This window comes from Chanodichthys erythropterus, chromosome 4 (assembly GCF_024489055.1).
Source record: "Chanodichthys erythropterus isolate Z2021 chromosome 4, ASM2448905v1, whole genome shotgun sequence".
Classification (NCBI taxonomy): Eukaryota; Metazoa; Chordata; class Actinopteri; order Cypriniformes; family Xenocyprididae; genus Chanodichthys; species Chanodichthys erythropterus.
In genome coordinates this window covers 33,960,119-33,979,607 of record NC_090224.1, presented here as the reverse complement: position 1 = coordinate 33,979,607, position 19,489 = coordinate 33,960,119, and the positions used below count along the sequence as shown (strand labels likewise).

At 37.3% G+C, this 19,489-nt stretch overlaps 1 protein-coding gene across 3 annotated transcripts in view; it reads right to left on the bottom strand.

The window, feature by feature from the left end:
• suco (SUN domain containing ossification factor) overlaps positions 1–19,489 on the bottom strand; it is a 59,132-nt gene that overhangs the window by 5,900 nt on the left and 33,743 nt on the right. For 2 of the 3 annotated variants that reach the window (XM_067384811.1, XM_067384813.1), the window contains 16 exons: positions 18,895–18,997; positions 17,640–17,767; positions 17,407–17,474; positions 16,125–16,232; positions 15,699–15,804; positions 14,081–14,101; positions 13,729–13,784; positions 10,413–10,504; positions 10,055–10,120; positions 9,255–9,338; positions 7,097–7,187; positions 4,631–5,851; positions 4,465–4,552; positions 2,883–2,987; positions 2,630–2,778; positions 967–1,058 (listed from right to left, as the gene is read on the bottom strand). In XM_067384811.1, the coding sequence (XP_067240912.1) occupies positions 967–1,058; positions 2,630–2,778; positions 2,883–2,987; positions 4,465–4,552; positions 4,631–5,851; positions 7,097–7,187; positions 9,255–9,338; positions 10,055–10,120; positions 10,413–10,504; positions 13,729–13,784; positions 14,081–14,101; positions 15,699–15,804; positions 16,125–16,232; positions 17,407–17,474; positions 17,640–17,767; positions 18,895–18,997 (2,578 nt within the window). The remainder of the gene's footprint in view (positions 1–966; positions 1,059–2,629; positions 2,779–2,882; positions 2,988–4,464; positions 4,553–4,630; positions 5,852–7,096; positions 7,188–9,254; positions 9,339–10,054; positions 10,121–10,412; positions 10,505–13,728; positions 13,785–14,080; positions 14,102–15,698; positions 15,805–16,124; positions 16,233–17,406; positions 17,475–17,639; positions 17,768–18,894; positions 18,998–19,489) is intronic. The other variant, XM_067384812.1, reaches the window with a different exon arrangement.

Genomic DNA, 19,489 nt, shown 5'->3' with positions numbered 1-19,489 from the left:
GAACACAAACCAAGGATGAGCTCACATGCTCCAACACACACACACGCTGCAGCAACGTGAGAGGAAAAATAGCAGGGACAAAAAAGAACAAGAAGAATAGGAAGGATCTGGCATTTAAAGGACGGTTCAGTTTATCTGGCTGTGTTTGCCCAGTTTTTCATATTAGTTTCACTTAAATGTTCTTAATAAAGCTGTAAAATTACAGATTTTAAATCAAATTAATTACAATTTGGAAAAATTTGCACATTGTGAATTTATATATAACATGAATTAAATTAAATATTATAATATTCAATAAATATAACTACATATTACATTTCAAATGTCTATGTTTGTATTCATCAATATTTTATTCATCAATTATTTATTTAATACTTGACTTCTCCAATTTGTTCATTTTTTGTCGTTTAAAAAAAAAAAAAATAAATAAATAAAATCACACTAAATTAAAAATTTAAATCAAAACCTAGTTTTTTGCTTGTAAAACAAAATGTTTATTGCTTAAGGGAGGTATCGGATCAGCTGACTCTGGCAGGACCAAACACGAGGCATGACCGTGCTGACATTCAATTACAAATCACACTATGCTCCAGTTTAGGTCACACTGATATTGAACCATCGCCAGACACTGTGGAAATAGTGACAGCTGGACTCAAAACTAGTTCAAGCTGTAAAGTGATCGGTATGGTATTTAATACAAAAGGCGTGATTCTTCTGAGAGCGGCAGCCAAAATGAGGGCACACAAAGTAAGCCACGTTAAGTGGGAAGGCGTGATGTTAGTCGGCATCATCTTGGTTTCTCAAGCTGTGAGAAATGAATATGGTGGAATTGAGAAGAGACAGAACCACAGCTGAGTGAAACAATGTGCGTTACATGAGAGAAGGGGAGGAGTAGAGAGAAAATAGGACAGAGATAAAGAGAGCTCTGGCATCAGAACTCCCCTCAGTGTCAAAGGTGACTCTTACCTTCTGATGTAGGCAGCTGAAATGACTTCGAACGAACGAGAGGGCAAGAAACTCTCCGTTTCAGACTCATATCATCATATGAGGAAAAACACCTGAGAATGAGAAAGAGAGAAATTATTCACAAATGTACTCAAATATAGACATGAACCTTTGGCTAATGCACTGCAAAAATGTAACGTATTCCTCTGATGACAAAGCTGAATTTTCAGTATCATTACTCCAGTCTTCGTTGTCACATGATCCTTCAGAAATCATTCTAATGTTGATTTGCTGCTGAAGAAACATTTCTGATTATTATCAATGTTGAAAACATTTGTGCTGCTTAATATTTCTGTGGAAACCGGATACAGTTTTTCAAGATTTTTCAGGAATCAAGAAAAAGTTCAAAAGAACAGCATTTATTTGAAATATAAATCTTTTGTAACATTAGAAATGATCTATTTAATGAATCCTTACTGAAAAAAAAAAAAAAAAAACTCAATTATAACTGAAATTTTCTTAAGGATAAAAAAATATATCTCAGCCCTTTCTTGCACAATATTAAAGGTTACAGAGCCCAAACTATTAAATTAAGTTGCTATTTATTTTTAGAAATAATAATCAATACTCAAATTAAAAAAAAAATTAAATTGCACATAAGGCAGGTTTTGCATTGCAACTTCTAAATCTAATTATAAAATTATTTTTCAATTATTTTTCTACTCTAATTATTTTTTGAAATATAATCATTTACAGTTACTGTCATAACTTGTTTTCATGACAAATTTATTTAAACATTTTAAATAATTAAGACATTAATAACAGGTAAAGTAAATATGCTCCCTCTAGAGTTCATTTCTCTAGTGATCCAACATGCTGTTGACACTAAATGACTTGCCTGAGGTGAATGTTATGCTACGTGAAATATTATTCTCAAGCTGTTTTACTGATGTCTTTCTGCCTCTGAAAAACTGCTTGAGAAATTATATGTAAACATGTATGCATAGATCATCTGTTCTTCTTCTGCACTTTTTTCTGTTGTGGTGGTTAGTAAACAGTGTTGCATTACTGCACGTGCCCCCTTCTGAATTGGAGTGTGGATCACCTGTGACCAACTGTATTTGTCGTCTGACTGTATGCACCGAACAATGACGGTTCTGGACTAATACATGTATCTTTACATCCCTAATATATATATATATATATATATATATATATATATATATATATATATATATATATGTACAGCTATGGAAAAAATTTAATCTTAATTTTTTCCATAGCTGTATATATATACATACATACATATATACTGACCAAACTTTTAAATGGTAAAGTACGTTGATGCGTCACTGTGACAAAGGGTGGCCTTTAAACTTTTATGCTATTAAACCGGATACGCTACTATTCATGTTGCCAGCTAAAAACTTGTCAACAGTTTACATTTACATTACACTTTAACTAGTTTGCTCAGATTGCTCCACAAAATTTGTCAAAAATGTATAAATCTTCTTAAAACTAATTAATATCAGTTTGAGTCGGCTCTTTCAAACTGTTGTTCTGCCATAACAGTAGTTGATCGCAGGAGACCACAGTGAAGGCCTTTAGAGAAACACTTGCAGCAACACTGAGAATGCATTGTGTTCTTGCATTGCATTCTGACATATTTGGTGCGTGTTTATACCTCTTAGGGCTGGGGTAGTGGTTGCTCATGGGAATGGCTGGGCTGGTGTTGTGATTGGGAGAGCTCCTGCAGCACTGCATACAGAGCAGCAAACCCAGCGTCAGACACAGGATCAGAGACAGCACCAAATAACTCTGTCTGTCAGAAACCTGCAACACACAGTGTACAACGGGCTTTAAATATTAATATACATTACTGGGTGGGTCGTGATATTAAGCACTAGAGGGGATGGAATTATGTAAGGTTTGTAGACCTCTCGCTGTAACTGTGCAACAGTGGCAGACAGGTTCAGCATGATCTTGGTGGCATTCTCCAGCTGGCTTTGCAACATCTGTATAGACTCTGTCTGTTTCTGGTCCTAAACATACACAGATGCAAACAGTTATCCACATGTTATAAATGTAAAAAACACTGTACATGCTACAATGGTATCTGAACAAGTAAGCCACACTTAAAGGGTTAGTTCACCCAAAAATAAAATGTCTGTCATTAAGTACTCACCCTCATGTCTTACGGGTTTGGAGCGACCTTCATTTGTGCGCAAAAACAAAACAAAAATATTGACTTGATTCAACAATTTCTTCTCTTCCTTGTCATTCTTCTACGCTGTTGATGTAGTAAACAGTGCAGCGCTTCCGTGTTTATGTCCGAATATTGGCTGACGAATATTGGCTGATGCTGTTCACGTGAGCAGCACGACACAAGCGTGTGATGCTGAGGCAGGAGTTGGACAATGAATCGGTGTTCTGACGAAGAACACAGAAGCGCTGAACTGCATTTACTGCATCAACAGCGTAGGAGAATGACAGGGTAGAGAAGAAATAGTTAAATATATTTGTTTTTGCGCACAAAAACTATTCTCGTTGCTTCATAAAATTAAGGTTGCACCACTGCAGTCACTACTGCAGTCACGTTGACTATTTTAATGATGTCTTTGTATTCTGGGCCTTAAAAGTGGTAATTAAATTGCTGTCTATGGACAAGTAATAGAGCTCTCAGATTTCATCAAAAATATCTTCCAAAAATGAACGAAGGTCTTGCGGGTTTGGAAGCACATGAGGGTGAGTAATTCATGACAAAATTTTCAGTTTTGGGTGAACCAACCCTTTAAGAAAAAGTATCAGTGGCATTTATCTAGGTGCAAAATATTAAACTGAGTGGCATTGTGAAACAAATGGCTTCCTTTTTCTGAGCCACAAAGTTCTGTTTTGTTTTAATTTGAAACGGTATGTTGTTATTAATCAGCCTTTTTTCAATTGCCATTAGTTGGATAAATAACAGATAATACAAGTGAAAAACATCCAATAAATAAAAGCATAATCATATTTTGTCTTTTTGTGCATCTTCATAAAATCTTTCTTTCCCATGTTAACATACACACGTTCAAAAGTTTGGGGTCAGATAATGTGTTTTTTTGTTTGTTTTTTAATTTAAAAATAAATTAATAGTTTTTATAACAATGATAATCAGAAGTGCTTCTTGAGAAGCAAATCAGCATTTTTGATTGAATTCTGATGCATCATGATACTGAATAATGTAGTAAAGATGCTGAAAATTCAGCTTTGCATCAGAGGAATAAATTGCATTTTAAAATATATTTATTATAGAAAACAGTCACTTTAAATTGTAATAAAATTTCACATTACTACAGTTTTTACTGTATTTTTGATCAAATGCAGCCTTGGTGAGCACAAGAGACTTCTTTTAAAAGCATTTAAAAATTATACCGACCCCGAATGTTTGAATGGTACTTTTCTATTGAAATAGGATATGTCAAAATAATTTTGAGTCCCTGAATATTCCAGTTGCCAATGTTAGGTGTGACTGATAGTAACCTGCTCCTCTGCGATTCTGGAGGTGTTCTGCAGTTTGATGATGGTCTTGTTGAAAGCCCGCTGCATCTCCTCCATCTGTTTGCGATACCTGAGTGACAGCAAAACAGATGAATAAGAAAATGTGTCCCACTATGGTCATTTTAAGTTTGGCAGTGAGTGTCTGTACCTCTGACTAAGCTCCTCCAGGTATCTGCTGCTGAGGGACATGTTCATCTCCAGTGCTTTAATTCTGTTATTCAATCTCATGAACACCGATTCCTTCTGGTTGGATCCGTGCACCTGATTCCCATTGCCATTCCCATGTCCCATTTCCGCCGAATGCTGCTGCTCTGCGTAGAACTCTCCGGCGGTGCGGTGCGGGAGCAGAATGTCGTCTACCGTCTCCTCTTGAGGCAGAGGGGCTTCGGAAAGCTCTGGCTGGGAGGTCACAGCACTGTGGTGAGGGTCTTCAACCCCTGTGGCCCTGCCGTTATCTGAGGCCTCTGGAATTGGGATGGGAAGTTCGGTAGGAGGCGGGATGTCAGCGGGGCGGGTGTGGGTAAGCAACGGCTGAACTGTTTGCTCTTTGGTGGGGACAGGGAGCTCCAGTTTGGGGGGGTCCATCTCTGGGCTGTTAGTTTCAGTGGTGGTGGAGGAGAGCATAGAGGAGGTGGGAGACAGAACGCTGCTGCAGATGCTCACTGGGGCGCGGGTCTCTGGGATGTCCACCAGGTACTGCGGATGTTGGTCTACGGGCTCTCCCACGGGTAGGGACTCTGGGATGTTTTGGGTGGGGGTGTCGGAGAAGCTATGTGAGGGAAGGGTGGAGGTGCGGCTGGGCTCCAAGAGGATGGTCTCAGGTGGGAGCTCCTGCTCGCTCGCTGCAAACTCCCCACTAGAGGACTGAGGCGGAGCAGCCACCGTTTCAGTGGGGGAAATCCTTTCGGGTTGTGCCTGAGAGGGCTGCTCTTCTTCAGGAAGTTTCTCAGAGGGTGCAGGGGGCTCTTGAGTTGGGGTGGTGGCCGAGAGGGACTGCTGAGGAGCCGTTTGAGTGTCTGTGTCAGTGTGTGTGTGCTGTGCTTTGAGGCGGCGGTCTTTGCGCTGACGCTGTAGTGCTAAAGCTGCCGAACAGTAGCAGTAGAAGTGTTCGTGCAAAGATGCCAAGCAGGACAAAGTCGAAAGGTGTCCGCAGTGTGTGGCGCTCTCCCTCTCCCACATCTCCTCTAGTCTTTTCTCCTCCTCTTGCTCCTCCTCTAGCAGGGTCACTGTTGGCTGGGTGGCCTCTTCTTCCTCCTCGATGAGGATGACGATGCGGCTCTCCTCAGGGGGAGGTTCTGAAGGAGCCTCGGTAACAGGATCCTCTGAGTCCTCCTTCACTAGAGTGGGATCCAACTCAAGAATATCTAGCCTGGAGGTAAGAAGACCCAGAATGTTATTACTTGAATTGCTGGTTTAATTTTACAAAATTACTAAAACTTAAAATAAAAAGAGAATATTTAATATTATTAAACACAACAAATAGTATATAAAAAAAGTACAGTAAAACTGGCAAAAGATCAATAAATATAGGAGGTCTATACACCTCGTGCACTTTATTCTGAAGTCTTATGATAAACATCTGAGAAACAGACCAAAATTAGTTCACATTTACTGAAAATATAATTACTATAAATAATAGTAAAATACTGATAATGAACTAATGATGTTTACTCAAGTGAGTTGTTAGCTGTTGCAACCAGTTAGGACCAGAACAGTCAGATTTGTGAATTAATCATTTAGACCAGTTTTATCCACCTTATTTTTCAGGTAAGAGCAGGAGTGGCCATTTATAATTTTAACGCGTCTGGTTTTCAGTGTCATTCGCTTCCCGTTATTTTTTACTGTACAAAATAGCTCGTTATGCTGCTTAATATTGCAACCTGGTATTTCTTACCAGATTATTTTAAAGTATTGTCTTAATTATAAACAAGCTTGTTTGTAGTGAAAATAGTTTTACAGTTTACTGCACTTTGATATTCTTTATTCATTATTTCCCTACAGTGGCTAATAAATCAAAAAGTCTGATTCACATTCACAGAAAACACCTTATTGAATAATACGGTGGATAAACCAGATCAACTAAATCACTGAAGAGATTTGACTCAAAATAACCATTACTTTTGATAAATGTTTTAAACCCTAATCAAACATTGCTATTTCTCTCCTGAACGTGCCAAATAGAGCAAGACTTTCAGCAAAAACGTAAGTCGGGTTTGAAATGGTGCAGGGGTGAGTAAAAAATGACAGAACTTTAAATTTTCCTGTGAACTAAATATTTTGGCCAATTTGATTATGCTTTCAGCTACCAACAAGAATGTAGTATTCCAAGCTCCATTTACCACATTTTACATGTTTAAATGCATTCTTCATAATTCAGCAGATTAAGTCTGGGCCTGGTTATGAGGCACATACAGTTTATTAGAGTTTTATAAGCTTGTACTGTATCAGAAAAAGGACCCAGTGGTTGACTTGGTATGTGAGCAAACAGTTCAAACCAGTCTGTGCTGGAATACGCTAGCTTGGGGCTCAGTATTGAGTAAGCATGTGGGGTTTTAATGTGCTGGATGATCAGGGTGTGTGTGAGTGAGTGTTTGTGTGTATGAATGAGACTTACGTAGCGGGCTGTTCAGTGGGGGTGGGATCTGGCGTGAGTGTGGTTTCTGTTGACGCCTGGGTGACGTTTTCTGTCCCAGAGGAAACGTTTCCTGAGCGAGATGAGAGAAAGAACAGATTTTGACAGTGAGAAAAGGAAAAGGAGAATGTGAACATTGGTCTCCACACTGAGGAACACAAAAAGGACTATTGTTCAGAGAAAAGTACCCAAGATTAAACGCACAAATACAAATATACCCTTAACTAAAAACAGGTGATGAAATTATAAAAAGCTTAGCAGAACAACAAGGACATCTAAAAAAAAAAAAAAAAACACAGCAGAAACAGCTTTGGAATGGCAGTCATTTTCTGAATTTTTGTCACAGTTACAAAATGCTTATGAAGAATGAGGAAGATTATCTAGAAAATGTGTTTAAAAAAAAGTTGCTTTCTGGTAAGTTTATAATATTTCGAAATTGTCTTATAAAGTCATAATATATGAATTTTGAATTACCGTAAAGCATTTTTTCACTCTCGCGTGAACATGAGGCGAGATTATGTCGGGTCAGCGCAGCTCAACTTGCAAGTGCTGTTTTTTGGCGTAGACGTGCCAGAGGGGGTTAGTGCTCACCTCAAACACACCACTACAAGTCAATTAACTATCGTAAGGACTATTTATGAAGGTAAAAAAGTTACTTAGTTCTGCTTTAATTAGTGGGTGGACACTAATCATATTAGGATTTTTTTTTTTTTTTGTGATGCAATGCAGGCAAGAAAAACAAAGGAGGCTCGAAATATGCTCCCGAAATTTAGTCTGTGCAACATCAATATATATTTAGGAGTACTTATGCGAGTGCAAATAATTCTTGTGGTGCGACCTGTTTTCTAGAAACTGGTCGGATATAAATTGGAACCGGACGGTTTTTGTTCCAAACACATGATCAGCAATCAATTTTGAGTTTTATTTTGACTGATCCCTGTTCCAGACTTGCACACAAACTGCATTGCAATCATTTCCCAAAATGTCATGAAAATATTAAGAAGTCTGTAAACAGGACGTTAACAGGCCAGAGACAGGACACGCTGAAGATTGACGCAAAGAGGAGAACACGGACGTGCCAACAGAGAAAATACCGAACCAGACACAGCAAACTCACTGTTCATGATGCATGAATGTTTATATGAATGAATGATTGTCTTCAGAAATGTTTCTGTGCCATTTTCTTTTCCTCTTATTTCTGTTTAAAGTATTGCATGTAGCGCTGATTTGTGCACAGCAGTACCCAAATAAATTGCATTGCATTTTCAAGAACAAGTCTGTCTGCTGTTTTTTTATGCAGGTGTGTTTTATGTAGCATAATTTCACAAATCTAAAGTCAGACCATTCTGTTTTTACTTTAAATCCTATTATTAAATCTTATTTAAATCAAAACTGCTTATGCTACATGTATGTAGCATCTTTGAATCATAATTAAAATGCAGTGGTGCATCTAATTTCAAATGGCTACAGATATATATATATATATATATATATACACATTAAATACATTATATTGGCTAATGACCACCCTACTGTCTAGATATGGTATTGGCCTTTAATCATCTGTCCACCATAATCTAACAGTTTAAAAAAAAAAAAAAAAAAAAGCCCATATTGTGCTTTCCTTTTAAAAACTTAATATAAACTTTCAGCCACCCATTCAACTGCAATCTCTCAAGGGACACTGTAAAAATCTCTTGTTAAACTGTCTTTTCTCTTTTAGCCTCACAGTCAGACAGTTTATACTCATAATACAGAGCAGCAGGGTGTTTTTAAACTTCACTTCTGCATTTAGGAAAGCCAAATGCGTGTTTGAACAGCATTTTGTAGCAGCTCTCTCTGGGCACGCACACATACACACCCACACACACACACCCCCACACACACACACACACACACACACACACACACAAACACCCTGGGAGAGTTTGATGCTGGCAAGCGCAGCTATAGAAGCCATCAAAGACGTGCTTTCACTGCCAGGCCTCACAGTTTCAGCACTGTTGGCATGGTGACAGCCCTTACCAGTCACAAACAGCTGCCAAGCAAAGAGGAGCAAATAAGTGCAGCAATTTCTCAAGACAAACTCAGAATAGGGCAATTTCAATATCCAAGCGCAAGGCAGAGATTAGGTCCGTACCTTCCATTTCAGCTCCGTCCTCCAGCTCTGGTTTTCCTCCTAGCACATTTGCTGCAATGTTGTTTACCATGTTCAGGATGGCATCTAAAAAGAAAACACACAAACTGATTTTTTTCCTACACTTCAGCAAAGATCCCTAGGGATCCCTGAAAGACTTCAGCGGATCCCTAATATATCAGCTGATAGATGGATCTGCTGATAGACGGCTGCTTTCAAACGCTTCCGTGTGTATCAGTGTAAGCACTTAGTGAAGAGCGTAACAAACATCTATTTACAACATGTTTTTGAAGCGCTGATCATTGTAGCCAATCACAGACATATCTGTTGAGTGCATGAACACCATGGCCAATCAACACTAGTCGTGATCCAAAAGTGGGTCGCAATACCATTTTGAATGGGTTTGCAGAGTGTGTAGTCAAATAAACGAGACGTCGTCTGAAAGACGTGCATGAAAGCTGTGGACTCTTCTTTCAGATGCAAATTAAGTTCCTGAGAAAAAGGAGTTGTCCGTATTTGCTGTGAGATGAGATGCTGTCATTATTCAAACATTATTTTCGTATCTTGTTACTAAATAAAAAGTCCTTGACCTCAGAAAAACAAACTTTCTTATCCTGTCAGATGTTATACAGTGCTCTTCAACTGCCCATGGCCAAACCAGCTGAGAACCACTCATTTAAATCATAATCTTTGGGCACATATATATATATATATATATATATATATTATATATATATATATATATATATTCATATATTCATAAAATCAAAAGCACTAGGAGAATATGGAGGAACAGGACATACTTGTGGCAGAGCCCAGCAGATTCTTTGATGTCTTGTCCTCTGACGGCAGGTATCCGGGTGGGTAATCTGTAAAAAAAGAAGTCTGGAATTAAAACAAGAGCATTAGCCAATGGACACACAGAGCAACTAGGAAAGAGAAAACAAAAAGATATAGTCTTCTGCCTATTTTAAATGAAATTCTGCCATACAGTAGTGCATCTTACTATTACATTACAGAATGAAATTATTATTCAGTGTATTAATGTTTATGCATCATGTTGCACTGCTTGTTCTGGTGCTGTACATATCGTAACCCATCAAAATTCGCAAATTGATATTGTATTGAAATTGTATTGTGTTTTCAGAAAGATGATCTCACCATAGTCTTCATCCAGATATTCGGTTCTCTCGGAGGTGTACTGAGAGTCAGCTATCTCATCATACTCCTCCACCATACTGGTACCAAACACCCTGATATACACAAAGATACACATAACACAAAGATCAGACACTTGGAAGTCTAACAAGAAAGAATAGGATATAGAGTAGAGTGGGGGAAAACGCCCCTTGGAGTAAAACACCCCCCTACAGTTTTTCCCAAAATAATCTATATTGGAGTCAAGATATGTTTTGTTGTTGCTATGGACTACGTTGACAAAAGTCATTCAGAAGTATTCACGGTAAAGTTTACACTGGCGACGTATCAGAGAAAACGTATTTCACAGTACAGTATGTGATAGGAAAATGTTTTAAAGCTTGCTGGGAAGAATATCACAGCTATATTATATGAGAATATGAAGTCCCGTAGTTAGGGTGCACATTATTTAAGGAAAACAATTATATTTTCAGAATGACAATTTTTATTTTTTATTTTTTTCAAACCTAGTCTGTGGGGTAAAATGCCCCCATGGGGCATCACTTCCCACTATCATAATTACAAAAGTTACCATGTTCTAAACATCGCATCCTTTGTTTTTTCCATCAAATGTAATCTAACTATGTAGTTGAATAAAAAAAATATTTGAACTTTATATTTAAAAATTATCTCAATTTAACATCAAGTTAGCATCAACAAATAATATTTTTCAAATAGGCTGATTTTCACATGATTTTCAGCATAGTTCATTAATAAATATTCATATTTATCTACTGATATGTTGGCTTGTCTTTTTAATTTTTAAGCTAAAATGGTTTGTCCTCTGATTTAGCTGTAAATGTATAAAGCAAATTGCTTTGTCAGAGTGGGGGCACAAATTTAATTTTTGTTAAAAATCTACATTTTTCACAGTTGATTTATAGACCTTATGTAGCCCCGCCCCTTTTCAGACATTTGTTAAGACATCTGCTTTAAACATTACAATGCTCATGATAACTTTTGATAACTCTACAATAAGTACATCCACTTCATCGGCTAATCATTCTTTGACAGTGATGCCATATAAATATACTGGGCAACTGCAAATACGGAAGTTCAAAGACAAAATTCTTCAGATGGCGGAACGCTTGTTTTTCTGGCGCATAAGGTCAATAATTTATGTCATTATCACTGAAAACTAGGATAACTATTCTAGACACATATAACACGTTTCACAGAAAACATTACACAGTCCTTAGGGGGGAGCATTTTCCCCACTCTACACTAATGATAAAAAAAAAAAAAAGCATAGGAGGGGAGTCGTGAACACCTAATTTTTTTTTTAAAATGACAGTGTTCCTGTGTTATCTTGAAATCAGCCTTGGAATAGATAAGAGAGTCAGGCCTCAGAACAAGAAATATTAACATAAAGCCCACTGTGGTCATCATTACAACTTATCTCTGCCTTCTTCAAAACAACTATAATCACTCTGCCCTTTGCCCAGGTTAGTGGGGGTCTTTAAAGACATGGTTTATAGCCTGTTCTATTCTACGCACAGAGGAGGTAATTGCAGTGGAAGAAAAATAAAGACAGATTTCCAGTGAAATGAGCAGTCTCAGAGAAAATAGGGAAGTAGGAATTTGGAATAAATGTTACGCTGTAGATTTGTATGCACCCAAAAGAGGTACCACATGATGACAATTTGTATCATGTGGCTTGTAAAATAACTCCTTTATCAGAAAGTAGCTTCTTGTGATTCTCAAATTTGGAACAGTTAAGGTCAGAACTCTAACAAAAAGTTTAGTATAAGTACAGAAAGTGGTCATTTAGAAAGAATTTTTATTTTTTCCGCTCTGTCTGACCGTAGTATTTTGCTTGCCTCTCACAGTATATACAGTCTTTTTCAGTGGGAGAGTATGTCTCTCAGACCAGCCCCTTTATGGGCCTCCAACCTAGATTAAATCTCCTGCCAATGCAAACGGACACGAGGAGCCCAAGGCAGAATAGAGATCTACTCAACTCAAGAACTTTGCCTTTTAAAACCCTTTTAAAGCCTTGTGTCCTTTCTCAGAGTCAATGAAATTTAAAGGCCAATGTGAGTGCAGGATCATAAAATCAGAACCTACCTGTTTCTCGTTACAACATAATGCTTCTGCACAGTATGCTTTAGTTAAAGAAATGGTTGAATGTTATCAAGTCGCTTTCTTAAAATTCCAGGAAAATATTTTTTTGTCTCTTTTGTTTAATTATTTGATGCACGGGTTTTAATATTTTTTTTATCAAAACAAAGAATAAAATGCATCACATCATGACACATACCAAAAAATTCCCCTCAAAGCTTGCATTACATCAGAAACACACTTACATATACTCAAGTATATACAAGATATTGGGTTCACGAGAACGAGATGATATTTTAACACTGTTTTTAAGAAATCTTATGACTGGATAAATATATGACTGGATAAAGTCTTATTCGAATGAAAGTCACAATGCAAAACAATGCAGGTGCATTTTGATATGTTTTAACTAACCTAAGACTGTCACCAACGATTATTTTGGTAATAGAGTGATTGGTCGATTATTTTGACGATTAATCGAGTAATCTGATATTTTTGAGGTAAACCTAGACCTAAAGTGAACAATAGCCTTTAAAATTACTTAAAATACATAATAATGAGGTAATAAAAGCTGGTTAAAATTAAATATCAAAAGCAAGTAATCATGTTTTATTGAACAACACTTAATATACATAATGTAACTTATGTACATTACGTATTATAACAAATGCCTGCAGAGGGCGCCAATGGCCTGGTGATTGTTGTTACACTTTACAGCATCAAATCCTTGTTTAAAGGGTTAGTTCACCTAAAAATGAAATTTCTATCATTAATTACAGGGTGAATTCTTTATGATACACATGCTTGAACAAGAACATGTGGACATCAAAACATGCAAACTCAGAGTTAAAGGGTTTAAACTTATTTTTTTGAAATTGCGATGAACAATTTGCATATTTAAAAACATACTGATGTATTCTCCTGCGTCGGCATAGGTTTACAGACAGAATTTGAAAGCTTTGTTTCATATCAAATGTAACCTGCTGTGTCTTGTCTGGTGCATTGTCATTGTCTCTTTGCTTTGCAATGTTATTCCCTGAGTGAGTGGCGAGCGTGAGAACAGCACTGAATGCTAATATACACTCTGGACGCAATGAAATCAAGGTTATGTTTGCAGGGTATTCACTTTCTTGTGTAAAGTATATTTCAGGCCTTTGTCATGTTATATAAAGTTGTAGAGTAATGGAATTATAAGTCAGGTCACATTAATTCAACACACCTGATCAGGCTGAGTGGACAGAAGTGTTCAGAGCCAAAATGGGACAGCAGCTCAACCTACAAAAACATAAAAAGACAAGCACGCTGAAACATGGTCATGCAACAAAACCAATGTTCTTACTGTATCTAACATTTAGCAATGTTAGTACAATTTAGCAATGTCCCAATAATGTCCAATAAAACATAGTAAGAATGAAGTGCTGGAATATTTGCAAAGCATGTTGTTTCCCTTGTAAGTGTGAGAAAAGATGTGTATTTGTGCTTTCAAGAAACTTTCACTGTCATGCATTACTCTATGTGAGTCCTGCCACCCAAAGCAGCACTGACAGGATCTAAGAGAAAAGAGCGCTAACCTTGATGTATTTGATGAACATCTGATGCAGGAGGAGAAGACAGGAGAGAGCGGAAACAAAGAAAAACAGAGAGAAAGATCAGTATAAAAGACTTGATTCATGCTGTAGCAAGTCAAGCATTTTGAACTGTTCTTGTTTGTTCTGCTTTCATGACTTGAGCAGCGGTACCAACGGCAGGAGAAAGGGCTGGCTGAGAGAAAGGCTGCAATTAGGATCACAAAGTGGGAAAAAGAGCAGAGGACAACAAGTAAACAAAAACAAAAAGGAAAACATTCAAATAATAAACTACACAGGAGTGAAGCAGAGCATGACAGAACAGGTTTAGGGCAGTTCAATAATGGCAAAGCATCATGGGATTCCACCCTTAGATCACTGGCACTTGTTGACATGTTACACCAGATAATTACGATCATCCGAAAATGCATAAATCAGATTAAGATCAAATATAAACAGCAAAGCGCAGCAGTAAGCAAGATGCACAGTAAGAAACTCTGGATTTAAAAAAAAAGGATAAAAATTAGGCATGAATCAGTGGTCCCGGTTTTGTTTACCAAAATTTTGGTAGCAGCACCAAAATTTTGGCTGCGTGAGATTCTCCATCTTTGTTGTTGTTGAGCAAACCAAAGCGCAAGCTGTTAAAGCTCCGCCCTCTTTTAGGAAAGTGGGCTGGGAGCAGCAGCTCATTTGCATTTAAAGGGACACGTACACAAAAACGGCATGTTTTTGCTCACACCCAAAGAGGGTCAAATTTGAAAAGCTATAAGAAATGATCTGTGAGGTATTTAGAGCTGAAACTTCACAGACACATCCTGGGGACACCAGAGACTTATATTACATCTTGTGAAAAGGGGCATAATAGGTCCCCTTTAAATATCTTGCTTCACCTATTGTATCATGAGATTTTGTCAAAATGTATTCAACAACAAGAAAAACTGAGTGCCCATATAGCTACAATAAACTTTATAACACGCACATTGATGAAAATGTAATGCGATGCACTTGCTGCCTCAAATGTGGCTGTTCCAGTGACAGACAAAATATTTCTGTCATTTGCTGGTCAAAAACCTTGCAACTTCATCTGAGCTTGATTTTCATTGAATGTTATTATATAATGGCACATGCACATGTTTGACACACATAAAGCCACAATACCAACTTTGATGACAGTGTTTAATTTTAAAAACATGTGCCGTGGGATTTTTTACTTATCAAAACTGTGCTATGGCCAAAAAAGGTTGAGAAACACTGGTATAGACACCAACCTTAAATGCAAATCTACAACAAGTCATGAATGTGTATTCAGCATCATATAACTCAGATTTGATCTGAAAAGTAAAGTCATAAGACTCTCATGCCTGAGGGAAGGGCACGGCTTCCCTCAAATGACTAAACTGTCCCCCCTTTCCTGTTTCTTATTCAGTCACCTTAAAAACACACTTTGCTAGAGCAATTCCAGGTTATTTAGATAGGTGATAGAACAATAGGTGATAGAACAATCTCCGTGTTCAGGGTTCAAATGTTACAGTATTTAGAATTTCCGCTCTTAAGGAAATTTCGCAATCAAGTAGATTTGGGAAGAATGACTCAAACATATCGTAACAACTGAAACCCCTTTTACCTTGACGTATTTGGCATAGAGTTGCTCGTCCAGAGGGAAGCTCTGTACTGTGCGTTCATCACGGGCATGAAAGGTGCCCAGCTTGATCCACTTATTGGTCGGATACCTAAAGTCAAGAAAAGATGGTTGAAAAAAATGGTGTTTATGTAATACAGTCTCCCTAACATCTCACTGTGATTAGAATTCAGCAACAAGCAATTTGTCTGTCCACACTTAACGTGAAAATGCAATGCATCACAATCACAACCAACCACAACATATTTAATGTGACAGGATTTTGAACAAATTAGATTTCACTGCAATCAATAAAATGTGCTGCAGTTTGCCAGGACAAAAACTCACATCCACTTTAGAGATAACTCCACGTATCAGATTGTGCCTGGTTAGGAGTTGGAATAATACATATGTCTGAGTCAGTGATGTTACCTGTCGCTTATGGACACAAGGAAATCTTTCGGCGTAGATGAGAACAGCTCAAAGTTTGCAATGTCCAGCTGCTTCACCTGGATTGGCTCACAGAGCTCAATAACAAACCTGCATTGTGAGATTGAAAGAGGTAACAAAGGGGAAAATCTGAGTGCACAAAAGAAAATTTTTATATATTTTATGTGTATTTTAGATTTAATGTACATTTTAATTTCAATGTCTAATCACCAATTCTTGTTCAAAGTTTTTCTAATCACCTCTTTTGCTGAAGGTAGTTGATTAACAGCCAATATCCAAGCAATATGCATGCTAATAAGCAACTGCTTAATAGTGAGAATTGGACCCGAAACTAAAGTGTTACAGAGTTCTCTAATACTAATATGCATGATAATAGTTTAACTGATAAATCAATTCTTTTGCTCAAAGATTATATATTCACATTTTTTTAACAAAATTGTTCTGATTTGAGAAATTTTATTTTTACATTTCATCAGATTTATTGTACTTTCATGCAAGCAAAAATCAAGAAAATACATAGGGTTTTATTTAACCTCATATAGTTTACTGATTTAATATATTTATCATATATATTAACACATGATCTACATTATGAAAACTGGTAAAACAAGATCCATGTAATCCATGGATCACATTACAGTTCACCACTAAAATGGTTTGCTTTAGTCACAGTAAACAGTACAAGCGGCAACATGAAGGAACACGGACTGGCTGCATTAATTTATCTTAATGGAGATCGCGAAACCATAGCTTGCATGTTTGTATTAATTATTTAGATAATTATAGATATTAATTAATTTTTTTGCAGTGCAGTTGCCAGGTTGGGAAGATTTAGTAAAACACTGGGCAGAAAACGTATCCACTTAAGAGAAAAGAGTGATTTAAACTCTTGACATCTGGCAACCCAAAGCATGAATGCTTGTGGAGGCTTGTTACCAATGTAAGATAAGAGAAATGTCAAATGAAAACATGTTTTCAGGATAAAAAATGGCCCAATATTGCAGAAGATTATGCTTAATCGAGAGATATAAAAATTAATATAATCCTAAAATTACCAAAATAATAATAAAATCATCAGCAAAATGCTGTTTAAAAAAACATGTTTAGCGTCTCTCACCACGGGTCATGTCAACAGCACTAATAGCATTTTATGTAAACTACCATTTACACAAATAGGAAAAAAAAAAACACTGTAAAACACATTTCTTCATTGCCTCCGAGCAGTTGCTGCAGTCTGTTTCTCTCTTCAACTGCAGTGACTCACCAGATCTTGGTACTGCAGGGGTTCAGCATGTACAGATCCATGTTCTCCATCAAGATAGCAGATGTGCTCTGAAAACACAAAACACACGTTAGACAATTGCTGATCTAGAGCCGACCAATAACATTCCAGATGCAGGCACAATAAGAGCAATTAAATGATAAGATTGTCCTATATAAATCCATCCATATTTCTATCTGCCCCATATGCTGTTTTTGCTGTCTCTTGTGCCGTACCTTGGCCTCATTGTTGGCCGAGAGGATTTTGGCCCCACATTCGACAGAAGCGTAGTTATTCTTGAAATTCTTTTGAACCTTTTTGACTGGATGAGGGCTTCCATTTGATGAAGTGTGCAGAGACTGACCTGAAACCGACAAAACAGGTTACATATAAGTCATCTGTCAAATGCTTTACACCATGGATCAGGTTGGCTTAGTATGAGAGTATGTGCGTTTCATACAAAGTGCAGGTGGGTATGTTCACCTGTCAATTACTGTCTGAAAACAAAAGAACAACTTATCTTGATGTGTGCATACATAGCATGTATGTATGTATGAATGTATGTATGTATTCACTATCTGTAACAGATAATCAATCTGAATGGCAAAATTGTTGCATTTTAACTAGAAATAACTGCAGTCATGACCTAAAGGGGTGAAGACCTTTAGGAAAAGAAGCTACTCATTAACATTGTGCTGATTACAGCTTGCAAAACCAACCTGAGAAAGCAACCTAAACATGTATTTGTAGCTGAGGACCCCACTAACAGAAAGCAGAGGCAATAATTTAGTTTGCTAAATTTGATTTAACAAATTTGTTTTTGAGACCAAGCAGCCCAGGCTATAGATAGCACCGATCCAGACCCACAATATTAAGGAAACTGATTGAATTTAAGCCGGCCGCATAAGCTGAACTTAACTTCTATTGACCTGGAGCAAGTTCTCTTTGAGAGCTCTTTAGTTTTATTGGGAGCACTGCACCCGTTAAACACTGATGATAAGGGTCAATTAAGCTAGTGGCTGTTAAATGGTTGAATTTACTTTCTAAATTCGCATACACTCAAGCTGGGAAAACTCTGATATTCAAAAGCAAGAGTTAAATTGCAGTGAACATCAAGTTTTGTTACTGTTGTTTCACGGTGTACTGAAGCAATCTATTATGGCAGCCTTTACATGTGCATACTGGGTTACACAACATTCACTGTGCGCGCTGTTTCCGCCACTGAACCGACAAATGTGAGCAAGCATTTACAAAACAATATTATTATAGGAGCAAGAAAAGCAACAGAAAAAAGAAGAAAGAAATTCGTGATGAAAAGAGATATAAAAAGAGACGGACTGCTCTGTGAAACCAAGCAGAAGTGTGTCCTAATGGAAGTGCGTGTGAGTGTGTACTGATGCAGAAGAAACACGGGGACAGCCTCGCATGCAATGTTTCTCTGATGAACACGCAACTCTGTGAGCATGCACGTGAGCCAATGCCATCTCTTACTTTTCTTCTCCTCTACTTCCATCACTTTCTTCTTCCACTCATCGAAGGTGGGGATGTCTTCTTTACTGGGCACTGGAGGGTCTGTCGCTCCCTCATGGTCCGCCTGCAAAAACAAACAAACCTTTATTACAGTGACCATACCACAACTCCTTCCTCAGTCCTAATCCTGTCCATTAATGTGAAATCCCATTTTATTAATTACTTGTTTTCTATTTCAGCTGCATTATGCTGGGTAGCTATGACAAATGTGAAATTGGTAGCGATCCAGAATCCACAGAAATGTATATGAAACATCAAATATTTCCAATATTATAATATACTCTAATAATATAATTATGTAAGCTTGTTTCCTCCACTAAAAAAAAAGAAAAAGAAAAAGAAAAAAAGGTAATTGCGACTTTATCTCACAATTTTCAATCACGCAATTCTGACTTTTTTTTGCTCAGAATTGCACGTTTATATCTCACAATTCTGACGTTTTTTCTCAGAATTGTGTTTATATCTTACAATTCTGACTTTATAACTCGCAATTTGTATGTTTATTTTTCGCAATTCTGAGAAAAAAAGAATTGTGAGATAAAAAGTCGCAATTACC